Here is a 12592-nt window from a genome sequence, read left to right as displayed (position 1 = left end):
TTCTTGGATCCTCTAGCCATCGAAGTTTCTTGATACACTCATGCAAGAAAGAATGTATACTGAGTTTTCAATATTGAAATCTGGTGATCAAAAATAAAATTTAATTGCCACAGAATTATTAGATATTAAAAGTCTTTTATATTTCAAAACCTTTGTAGTATTCACTGAAAATAACAACTTTAACTTTTATGGAAAGAAGCTTATTAATTTCTTTTTTTCCTCTATACACAAGTCTACCCTCTGAGCGTGGTCTGAAGACCAGCAATGAAGGCATCACCTGAGATTGTTAGAAACTGCTCAGAATGTGCAGTTTTCACTGGGTCCCCAGGTGACTGAGTAAAATTTGAGAAACTCTGGTCTATACCGAGTCTGCTTCTACAGCACTTGGACTTAATTGATCCTTCTGAAATCCAGCCTCACGCGCCTCCCTGTAACACTTCCCCAAAAGCTGCATCAGAAGTTGCAGACTTTCCAACGGACTCTTTACCAGGCTCCAGCTCCCCTGACCTCCCCGGAATGCACCGTGCTCTCTTCCTCTTTCCCACTCTTCTGTTGGCCTCTGAGACACCATCCTATATGGCAGCAACACGCTGCATGACACGAAGGTCCAGACATTTACAGCTGACCACACATGCCTATACTCATCCACGGCAGGTACCCCCAGCTCTGCGTGATCAGGTACCGCAGTCCTCACCGCCTTCCTAATGATCAGGTGGCTGGGGGAGTGGAACTTTCTGCTGTGCTTCCCGGACAAGCTTTGGTGCTGGAAGAAGCTCACTTCATACCCATCTCATCTCAAACACTCTTCTCTTCCTTCTTCTAAAGAACTATTCTACATTACCACCTCCTGCCAAGGACCCCCCTCCCTTTGATTCATTTTCTCCCCTCCTCCCTGCCTCTCTCTTTCTTCACTCCCTCCTTCCCTCCTCCTGATTTCCTGGCTGTCCTCAGATCACAGAGCATCTTGAAAGAAAACTAACAACTGAGCTCCTCAAACAGCATTCTACTTTAATCGTTGCTGACACCTGATAAGATATACAATTTACCTCTTTTTCTCCTCTTTTTTCTCACTATATGTTCAACAGGTGATTTTCTTTGGCTGAGAGAATATATCCTAATTCATGTTTTAAATCAACATTCTGTCAAATGACTTTTTTATAAAATACAGTGCTTACTTTCTATTTGTCCATTTAATGTATGTTTTTCTCCTTGACCTGCAGCTCCAGATAACTGATCAACATAGTTCGGTAGTTGAACCTTGGTGGTACTCTGTTAAAATTAATATTAATAATGAATTGCATAAAGATTTCCTAATCCCTTTCTAAGAAAATATTTGTTTCCAACCTTATTATTATTATTTTTTAATTTCCTACTTTAAAAGCAATTAGATTAAAAAACAAGACAAGCATATCCTAGAAACCCAAACATTTAAATAGAAAATTTCATATACACTCTCTAGATGAAGTCTATCTTTTATCTTCAGTTGGCTTTTGACTCTGTGAACTGAGCATGGAAAGCCAGAGCAAATATTTTCACAGACAAAATACTGACGTGCAGATTTCAACAAAGAATTAACTTCAAAACGCCTAATTCCATTTTGCATTCCTCAACAAAAGAAGAGGACGTTTTTAAAAAATAAATATTTTTATATGTATAACTGAATTGCTTTGCTGTACACTTGAAACTAACATTATGAACTGACTACACTTCACTAAAAAATAAAATTAAAAATATACATATTTAAATATATCCTTTAATAAGTATACGTGCTATAAATTTAAAATGTTTCTTAGGGCAGATATTGACTTTAGTATTAAAATAACACACTTGGCATGAAAAGAAGCCTTGGAGTCTGTCATGTTGAGTATTAACAGAACACTGTGGAAACTGCTACACTTCAGTAAACAAAGGCTTAGCAGAATCTAACTATTATTTGATAAAACTTTCATTGATAGGAAAAAGAGTTGAATAAGGTAGCAAAGTAGAAAGAAAAACATTTATGCTTAAATTAACAGCAGAAAAATTTTAAATGTAGTTATGCAGCTCTTCAAAAAGTACCATAAGCTTTAATTTAATATGGGAAGAATAAGAACACTGTTTATTGACCATCTGCACATGCCAGGCCCTTATCATGCACGTTGTCTTTTCTACACACAACAATGATAAAGGTGATGCTAAGGACGCTTACCCACTTGCTGCTTCCTTGCCACTCCAAGATGCTGGAGCACCGTGATGAGCAGACGGGACCCGCTGATCTCTCTGTCTGGAACATCCCTCCCCTGGACCTTCGTGTGCTGGCTCCTTCCTGTCCGTCACCTGGCAGCTTTGGTCACACTCAGCTCTTGTCTGACTACCTAAATTCCACCCTTACTCCACCCCAGTCCTAACTACAAACTCCCCCACGGTTGTCTAACCTAACTCTCTCCACGTTCCTCATAGAAGGAGTTCCTGTCCCTGAAAAACGGTTCCTGTTTACTTGTTCTTCTATTCCTGCCACTACAGCCTAACCCCTCAACTGCTACATTCAGTGTCTAACGGCCCGATGCATAGCTGGTGTTCAGGAACAGGAATTTATTTAAGGTCAAAACATCTAAAATACCCAGAGGTCACCAAGTACCAAAGCACTATATACCTATCGGAGATGTCCGATAACAGCCCACCGACACTCAACATACCCCAAATGAGAAATGCCGTGCCCGCTCTAACTTTCCCATCTTATCATCCTTCAGATTTTAAAAAAGCGTCCTCAAGATCTTAGTAGGTCACTAGTGGCCACTGTCATCATTCTGTCTTACATTTCTATAGCACCCTTTACAGGTGACAATGTGTTTTCATATTTGTTACCACATTTTTGTTCATGACACATAACCAGAGGGGTAGGTGTCAGTACCATGTTTTTGAACGAGGTCACTGACATTCAAACAAGTCAGACAAGTTTTCCCAAGATCCCACAGTGTGTCAGAACCAGGATGCTACCACGTCTGCTGACTTCAAGTACAGTGTTGTGCCACTAGGCAGGAGCTGCCGAGATCCAAGGGCTCGGGCTCTTCTGACCTCTTTCCACGGCTATCACCTTGGAATAGGTCACCACTACCCTGCACTTAGCTTCCTTCATTTCGGTCGCCATAAAGGTACTCAGTGCACGCTACTTTCCCTGCCCAAACTGGGCTGTCCTCAGTAAAACATCACTAAACCAAACTGCTGGCATTTTAACACCATGTATTTATTACTATTCCCCATGCTTTTACTTCTCCTGAAATGTTCGTTGCAGATCTACCTGACAATCCAAACATAATAACACTTTCAAGTCACAGGCACTGTCTTTTCAAGGTCAAAGTGGTTAAACAAACAAAGAAAAACACTTTTTTTTTGAAATGCAACTTGTTTCTCTCTGAATCTCACTAGGAGTTTTACACATCCATTTATAACAAAGAAACAAACATCTGATCACAGGCTGACCAAGAATAATTCATTAGTTTTTAGAAAATGTAACTTCAGAGCCCAAACTGATTCCCTGTGACTTCTAAGCCTTGGTTTTTGCACTACATACACCCGTTTCATTAGGTGAGTCTGGAAAATTAACAGAAGTTCACTCTGCATGGGTATGTCATGTAGCATGGAATGATTTTACTAAGTGCAGGTTAAAAATATGAGGGAACAATTTTGCTGGGCAAATGCAAAGGTGAGAAAGTGAAGTCAAAACATCCCTCCATTTATGTTTTAACATCACGCAATCCTTATATTAGAAAATAATAATAATAGAAGACAGTACCTCAGAGTCCCAGGATGGTTCTACAGCTTCCTTTTCTTCTAATCCTAATGCTGATGTTGCGCCTACAAAATGTAGTCACAGATACAGTAATGAGAACACGTACCACTGGGAAGTTGAAATACATATATAAGCCTATCTTCATTCATGACTATGTGAATAAAATAAAGTGGCAGGGAAGAATTTCAGAGGGTTGAAGCATTTTCTGGAAGAAAACTTGGTCATAGTTGGGATATTTATGAAGAAAGGTGGCAAAAGAAAGACACTTGAAAAGAAAATTGTATCATATTTGGATCTACACACTTCAGATTTTTTACATTATTTTTTTTTAATTGAGGTACTAGGAATTGAGCTATACCCTCCCCCCTCCAACCATACTAGCTTTTAAGCAGAGAAGGAAATCCACAGATGTGCACTAACTTACCACCTTTGTCATTTTTATGTGCTCCATCAATAGAAACCAATTTGTTATGATCTGCTTGCTCCTTTAGGACACTGTTAATAGTCCGAGTGCCGTTCTCTTTTCCCCCAGTTTTTGGCTTTGCTGCTTCTTCCTATAAAAACAAAACAAAATGTAACAAAAACCCAACTTCAGAAAACATCATATTCCTGCACTTGGTCATTCAGTCAATCAGTCAGGAAGACAACATATATTTACTGTATCCATGAGATCATAGGCATTATCCTGGGAGAAGCTGGCAATATGTATAAAAGACAGATTCTGCTCTATATTCTAGGAGAGGTAGAGACACATGAAAATGAATCAACACAGACAAGTATAGACAAAAAGAAAAAAGGTGAGGGTCAAATTTTCTTTCCATTGTTCGTAAAATCAGCTCTATGTCTTTCAGAAGAGTCTGAGCATTTTCCATGACCTGACTTTTCCTTCCCTTAATTTGAATTTGAGATTATTCCCATCATAATTTGTACTATAGAGCTCCCGCTCTCACTTAACCACACTATTTCTGCTGTGCGTGTATAATAATCTCTCATTTTGACACTCATTTATCTTTATATTAATCTCATCCTTATTAAATGAATCCTTCCCCTTTGTACTCCTGCCCATCTTCATATTCATTCAGCTGTTCTTTTCAGTTGCTTTCTTGTTCTTTCCTTTCTTAACGGCACACTTCAGAACTGTTTATTGCCACCAACCTTTACAAATCTCAGTCCTGCACATGTGCCTCTCTTGTTATCACTCTGTTTTCTATTGTGATCTTGAGGACTTCCGTTTCTGTGTAGGATCCTTTTCATCCCCATGAGAATCAGGGGGACGCTATGGGAAAAAGCACAGGAGGAACAAGTTAAAAATAAAACGGCTTACCTCTGTAACACCAAAGACTGCTGAAGATGGGAGAGGTTCCGGTGCTGGGAAGGCAGGATGAGAAAAGCCTGGAACTTCGGTTGATGGTTCGGGAAAGGTTGTAACCACATCTTCATTTTTATGATCAGAATTATTGTCCTCAAAGGAGGCGCTAGTTCCTGGTTTCAAAACACCATCTTTTGCCTCTGCTGTAGTGAAAACAAGGTACGGTAGATGAGATTATCTATAATTTCTAGTCAGTGAAAACACAAGAAGGACACTCTTCAAATAACTCACTGTTTATCGTGGGATCTTGCCAGGCCTGAATCGGCTTTGTGAACCTTGGATGCCAGACTTTCTAGAGAAGAAAATAACAGCTTTAAGAACAAGAAATATGAAATTGAATAAAATAATTATAACATTCCCCATTCCTAGAGGATCTAACACAAAGAGCACTGGCTTTGGAGTCATTCAGATATGGATTCAAATCCTGGTTCTGACCTTTACCAACCTACATCTTCTCATGGGGTGAGGATTATGAGAGATGATCTGAGGAGTCCCAAAATGTTACTTTCCTTACCCCTCATTGATTACTATACAAACACTGTGGGATCCATTAGATGACTTTCTTGACCAAAATGATCTAGAACAAAAACTTATCCCTGACAGTTTAGAGTCCTATTGAAAAAACTAACACTAAGAAATTTAAAGTCATTGTTCTATTTTGAAATGTGCTTGCATGATTTATATATGTGTGAATGATCTCTCATGGGGGAAATATGAGAGTTTACTTTTTAGCAGTATCTTATTTGGATGAGTTAGAACAGCAAACAGTATAAGCTACTTGTATTCCATTTGCCAAAAAGCTAAAGACAAATGATTGTTTAAATTCAGCTACTTCTAGGAAAGAGGAATTAAAAACAAAAGTAATTCTGAAGGGCAATGACTCATGAGTGAGAGCCACACACATAGTAAACAGAAAGCTGTAACTAAATACAGTCACAGAGGCAGAGTGAGATGGACTGAAAGAACAGACACTGAAGAAGTGTTTTCTGCAAAGAAATATTAAGTTTGGGGCAAATCATTAAAAAAAATTGGGGGAGGAGAAAGAAAAGGCAACATGAGACATGACTAGTCAAGAACAAACATAAGGCAAGAAAAAAAGGGAAATGTAATTATAACAAGGCATGTGGGGATATATATATATTTCAGTATTTATATATATAATAGATCAGTGATGTATGAGTATTGTTAGGTACATACTATCAATGAAAGCCTCTGTTTTACCTTTTTATTATATAAAATTATATAAATTATATATGCAAGTATATATATTGTTCTTCAGCAAATTTTTTAAAAATATCAAAATATATTGTATATAAAACATATATATAAAACAGAGGACTTTGTTCATAGTGTATCCCCAGTAATACTGACGTGTATTCCTCTACAACACTTTGTTTGTCAATACTACTATAATAAAGGGTTAAATTTTGTCACTGTTAGGCATTCAGTTGAACAAGGTCATCTCTCACTACCTGAATGCTGTAAATTGTTATTAGGGAGAGAGACAAATATATTTTTCAAAGTTCCTAACACATCAACTTTCCAGAGAGATAACTGGTAATCAGGATTCTAAGGAGAATACATAGCTTGAAAAGATATATTGAATGGAACATGAGATGGGGCTAAAAAGAAGGTTAAAGAGTTTTCATCTCAAATTCTAAGCTCACAATTGGTGGATACTGAAAAACAGACTGTAACCTTTTCCTATTTATCATACACTTCTTATCTATTTCCTCGGCATTTATGACATATTTCCTCTCATAACAACTGAAGTTTTACAACCTAAACAGAGGGAATACAAATTTAAGTCATATTTTTGGAAATCAAATGGATTTCATTATGACATAGTACACATATTATATTACCTGTACCATCTGATAGATTTCATTATGATAGAGTGTGCATGTTATATTATCTGCAACATGATACAGAATTCCATGTCTCCTCATGCATTCACATTCATAAATACTGAAATGTTTCTTATATTTAAGACCTTATTCTAGGTGCTCCAGGAAATGCACAATTACGTTTCCTACTCTCTAGCGGCATATACTGATGCAGGGGCTATAAAATAAATATGTAAATAACTATAGTACAAAATGCCTGAAACTTGAAATTTCAGAATGGGACACGAGGACTGGACATACTTTTTAAAACTATAATACAAAAGAATTCTGAAGTAGGTTTCATCATATGGTTGTTATTAAGAGTCTACCTAGAAAGCTGGTTGTTATTTTAGGGAAAACATGTATTCTTCAATTAGATGAAGAGTTTTGAATGAAATCTTAATGGGATAATTTAGAAAACACAGAGGAATCTCTTTATAATATGGGTTTTGAGAAACAGAATTTTAATTTCTAAATTTTTATAATTTCAACTATTATTTTAGTCTTAATGCAGAACCAAAGGTAGAAATGAGGTTAAAAAAACAAAAACAAACAAACAAACAAATACCTCTTTCCTAAAATCTCTATGCTACCAAAATAAAAAGTGTCCAAGGCGGGGGGAAAAAAAAAGACACATGCTAAGTAGTTTTGGAACTCAAAGGCCCCAGGAACAGCCCATGATTATCACAGAGAGTAGCTGTGTGCACTGAAGATGTCCCTGAGGCATGAGTATTATACAAGTGCCATCAGTGTGGTTTAAAAGTCAAAGAACCCCTATCTTTGACCAAGCTTCACACATCCTCTATCGTGGGAAATCTTTTCACAGCACAGTTTTCCTGTCACTATATATTTTCTGGTCCAATTTGCTTCAGCCTCATCTTCAGTATTTACCAAAGTAAGAAAAGAAAAAATCAAGCTGTCGTATTTTTATAAAATGGTTTACTCTGACCAACTTTTCAACACAAACATAGAACAATGATAGGCAGACCACTGCTAAATTTTAAGAGTAAATACTACACAAAACTAAATTCAGAGCAGAAAAATTAATTTCACAAGAGAGCACTTTACCTTCGGAGCAAGATCTGCGTCATCATCTGCTGAATGCCATGAATCATCAATACAATATATGGATGAAACACTTTGGAGCAAAAATACACATCAAAAATGAGTGAGTTCATTTCTTTAAAGAAACAAAAGTCTATGCTGAGGGATAAGAAAGCAGATTTGGGAGCCAGGCTGCCTGATGGTCAAGTCACAGGTCAACTACTTGTTAACCATGGAATCATGGGTCAACTAGTCAACATCCTTGAACTACAGTTGCCTAGTTACCTAGAAGTAAGCTACAACAGCACAGCTACTCTGCAAAGCTGTTGCGGTGACTATATGAGGTAACAAATGTGAAGTACACAACACAGTGTCTAACCCAGAGTAGGACACTCAACAAACCTTGTTTCTTTACTCTGTGTTCCCTTAGTCAACATATAATTTTTAAAAATCCACAAAATCCTACCTGCTTACAGAGAGATCTTCAATCCTCAATGGAAACTTAACCCTTAAAGTCTCTATTAAAGAGAAAAGTAAAATAGATTTTGTATCAGCAATAGAAAAATACAGAATACTAAAAGTATAAGACCAATGTTTTGTTAAAAAGCATTTCTTTGGGACCACACATGGAGACTACACACTCGAGTGAATATTGAGTATACTCCTGGTGGGTAATTAATGAATAAAAACCACTTCCCCTCCTTTACATTTATCAAAAAAAAAACAAAATATATTTAACAAAATTTGCTATCTTATAGAGAACTGCTGCTTACAAGGACCAAAATCCCAACCAAACTTTATGAGACTCTCAAAAAAATGATAATCACTAGAAGAATCAGTATCATAAACTGACAATGTCAAACTTACATAGCATGGTGTTTCTGGATGATACCCATGGGACAAACCTACCCTGCCATTTGGCTTTGTCAGCCTCGTGTTATCTGGGCACAGTCATCCCTATTCCCTCACATATGTCCTAGGGCTGTTTTCACACTGCAATGGCAGACATGAGTAGATGTGACAGACACCACATGGCCTAAAATATTGACTCTCTGGCCCTTTATAGAAAAAGCTTGTGCATCCCTGCTTTGTGTCATAACCAGGAAACCCTAAGACTCAAATCAAATCTTCTTACTCTTCTCAACACTCTTCAGTGAATCCGTGCAGCTGCCATTGCTGGCTCCCAGCTCGGCAGCCATGTCTTCTTCGTTGTCCTTGCTGGACAACTGCAACTTTTCTTGGGTATTTTCTGCTCCAGTATGCGAAGAAGGTAAATTCTCAGCTGCAAAAAGAGAAATGATTATTCTGCGGTCATCACAGTAAATACATCTCCTTCCCCAGTGGCTTTTAGGAATGAGCATGTGATGTAACACAGCCAGTGAGATGCTAGGGGAAGCCTACCGGAAGCTTCTCTATTTTCTTCCTCATTAACAGAAAACATGCAGAGAGAAGCAGCCCTCCTCCCCTGCGGATACTGTCATGTGAGAAGATGACGCTTGGAGCTGCTGCCAATCAGCAGACCAGGAAAGGCGACATCACATGCCAGCAGCCTCACTGCTGAAGGAGGGACAGCATCTGGGATCCTGATGACATCACTGAACCTTCTAAACAACCCTGGTTCCTGTTGCTGTAGCCACTGTTACTTAGGTCTCCTATTATTATTTGCAGCTAAAAGCATTCTGACAAATTTCTTAAGGTCTACAGCAGACCTCCTCCTTCCTATAGTACTAGAAAGGCTTTCAGAAGCGTGCCTGAGCTAGGTAGTCACCTCGTTCCCAACCATTCCTACAGCATCCTTTTTGCACCAACAAAATGAAACTCATAGATCCTGCAAAGTTCACCGGCACATCTTAGTGTTTGCATTGCTGTCCTTTCTACCAAATGTAATCTTGAAAGATGTTCTGCCCACCAAACACTGTCCTTCTGCCTCCTTCCCTGGCAAACTTCTACTCGCTCTGCATGCTTACCTGACATCCTACCCACTTTTAAAACACTCCCTTCCTCACCATGCACTTAAAGAATCTGGGACATATTAAATATCAATAAAAAATACATAAAGACAGTTACAAAGTCCTAGTGGGCTCTGGGACACAAGAGCACAGAATAAAGTCAAGTCAATCATAAAAATGGTGATGACTGTAACGAGCTCCTGGAGGCCAGGAACTGTGCTTTTGACCTGTTTGCATTCTGGAACGTCAGAGTGGTGCTTAGTACCTAAAACACTTGATAGTCATCTATCAAGTGGGTGAATTCACAGATAAGAATGTTTTCTTTGACAATCCTGTTTTAAAAAAACATACAGACACTAACCAGGGACAACTCTATTGTGTTATGAGCACCTTGAAGGCCAAAACTCTGTCTATTCCATCTTTGTATTTCCTACAACAGATGTTCTATCCTTGATCGAGGTCTACTAAGTTTAAGGTGCCCTCATACAGTTCAGACTGAACAGCACGTTAGGGGTCACATCTAGGCAGAACAGTCGTCTTTTGTTTTTTGTTTTTGTATGTGAAGTATTTCTGTGCTTTTATTGCAATTTGCTGAGTCCTGAGTTGTGCTATTTGAGTATTTATTATGACAACACTTTAACTAATGGCAACAAAGAATCTTTTCCTAAGAAAATTAGAGTTTCAAGACAAGTATCCCCCCCAAAAAGAAGAAAACATCTCACTCTCATGAAGTCAACATATCGCATTCTGTCTGCACTTATGAGGAATGAAATTGGCAACCGAGTGAGACCTTGTTGGTATAATGATGCAAAAAGTAACCAGTGCTTCTCAACAAGGCACTGCTTTTCTGACTTCTGCGCTATCACTAGGTATTTTAAAAAACAATCTCTTATTAGTATGCTGCACACTGGCCCAGTTGTGCAGTTCTAATTGTTGGCCATTTGTTTATAGCACCAGGAAGGCACTGCCGAGTTCCGTTTTAAAGACAGTAACATTTTTAGTGAGATTAATCACTATGCAATAACTAGCGTTCATTCACCCAATGTAATCCATTCGCTTTAAAAACTAAAGATCCAGTTGTATACCAAGGCCAATTTGTTATAAAGTTAGAGGAAATGTACAACAAAGTTAAAAAACGTTTTCCTTATTTACACAAAGATATAATATGGGATTTCAGGGGCTATGATTAAATAAATGAATTTCTTTTCAGACAGTATTGTCTCAGATTTTAAATTACCTACAATTAACTTCTTAAATAATTCTGAATACTAGACCATTAAGAGAAACTTAATTAAAAAATAAAAACATACATGAAATTTACACACTGGCTTTTTTTTTTTACTGCTCTTTCATTATCAAAAGTTCCTCAGTCTTACTTCCTTATCTATGGTAGGACCAACAAGAGTAACTTATTACCTGAAATCTGTCCCAGATCGCTATTTTGAGAGGGAGTATTTGGTATCTTTCCTTCTCTGTAGTCGACAATCAGCTGGTAAATGCTATATATAAAATAATGTGATAAATAAATATTACTACTTGAATACTAATATGAAATATAATTACCAAATGTATTAAATTCTTAGATTATTTCAGATAATATCAGAGATATCAAAACTTCAATTGTCCCATATACGTCAAATTTGTACAATCTACAAACATTTAAATTTAGCATGTGTAATTAAAGAAGAAAAAAATTAAAGTGAAGTAGTCAGGAACTGAGGGTAGTACAGCTCAGTAAGTTATCTAGAGTGAGCCTGACATATGGAAAGTGTCTCAAACTCAGAAGTCCCAGCTCTATAACCAACAGCTATTTGTTCCTGGAAAAGCTGCTTCTCTTCAGCCCAAAGTCTTCCTTTATACAACTGGGATCTTACTGTCTTCTTAGGCAGTTGGTTATTAATACTCATAAGAGTATTATGAAGATTTAATGAGATAATGTACCCCCCCAGATGCTCAGAGAAAGCGTGGAAGAATGGAAAAATTTGTTCTTGAACTTTAATGCTGGAACTATTTGAGAATCCCAAATAAAACCCACTGTGTGTTTTTTTCACAGGTGTAATATTTAAATGTGGCAGTTTTCAGGACAACGTTACAAATTATGGTGATTAGCTGTTCTTCGTGGTTTATACTTCAGGGCACCTCAGCTACTATATAATTTGTAGCTAAACTTATTTATAAATATATGACCTCATACAAGCATATGTATGAGAACTAAACAAGCTGTCACGCTGGTTTACGTGTCGATCACCATGAAGACCACGGAAACTGAATCAGCACAGGCATCCCGGGAGCAGAGGTCAATCATGACCAGACTGCAGGACCAGTTTCTTTTTCCTTTTCTTCTTTTAAAATTTTAGTAAAGGTCTTTAGAGAGCAACGTCCAGACCCCAGACTCAGCTGCCAAGGAGATCCTGTTAAAACCAGTTTTAGTACCAACACTGCAGCAACAGAATCAAGGGAAACAAGAGAATGATTAGAATGCCCTCGCCCTGCCCCAATGTCTTGTGGGAGAGGACTGTCACTGTGATCTTAGGGAATCCCTCAGGCTCTTGGAAAATTCAAAAGGAAGATTATA

General features: G+C 37.7%; 1 protein-coding gene across 1 annotated transcript; it reads right to left on the bottom strand.

Annotated features, from left to right (window-relative positions):
* Window positions 1–12: 12 nt before the first annotated feature.
* Window positions 13–11539, bottom strand: LOC135322189 (ankyrin repeat domain-containing protein 26-like). The gene is made up of 10 exons (XM_064490000.1): window positions 11434–11539; window positions 9204–9350; window positions 8535–8586; window positions 8093–8162; window positions 5370–5430; window positions 5094–5281; window positions 4194–4323; window positions 3773–3834; window positions 1176–1269; window positions 13–80 (listed from the first exon to the last, which is right to left on the bottom strand). The coding sequence occupies exons 2-10, from the start codon at window positions 9265–9267 to the stop codon at window positions 13–15; spliced, it is 789 nt and encodes a 262-aa protein (XP_064346070.1). The 5' UTR covers window positions 9268–9350; window positions 11434–11539.
* Between the last annotated feature and the right edge of the window lie 1053 nt (window positions 11540–12592).

This window comes from Camelus dromedarius, chromosome 9, assembly GCF_036321535.1.
Source record: "Camelus dromedarius isolate mCamDro1 chromosome 9, mCamDro1.pat, whole genome shotgun sequence".
NCBI classification, from domain to species: domain Eukaryota; kingdom Metazoa; phylum Chordata; class Mammalia; order Artiodactyla; family Camelidae; genus Camelus; species Camelus dromedarius.
This window is presented reverse-complemented; position numbering and strand designations above follow the sequence as displayed.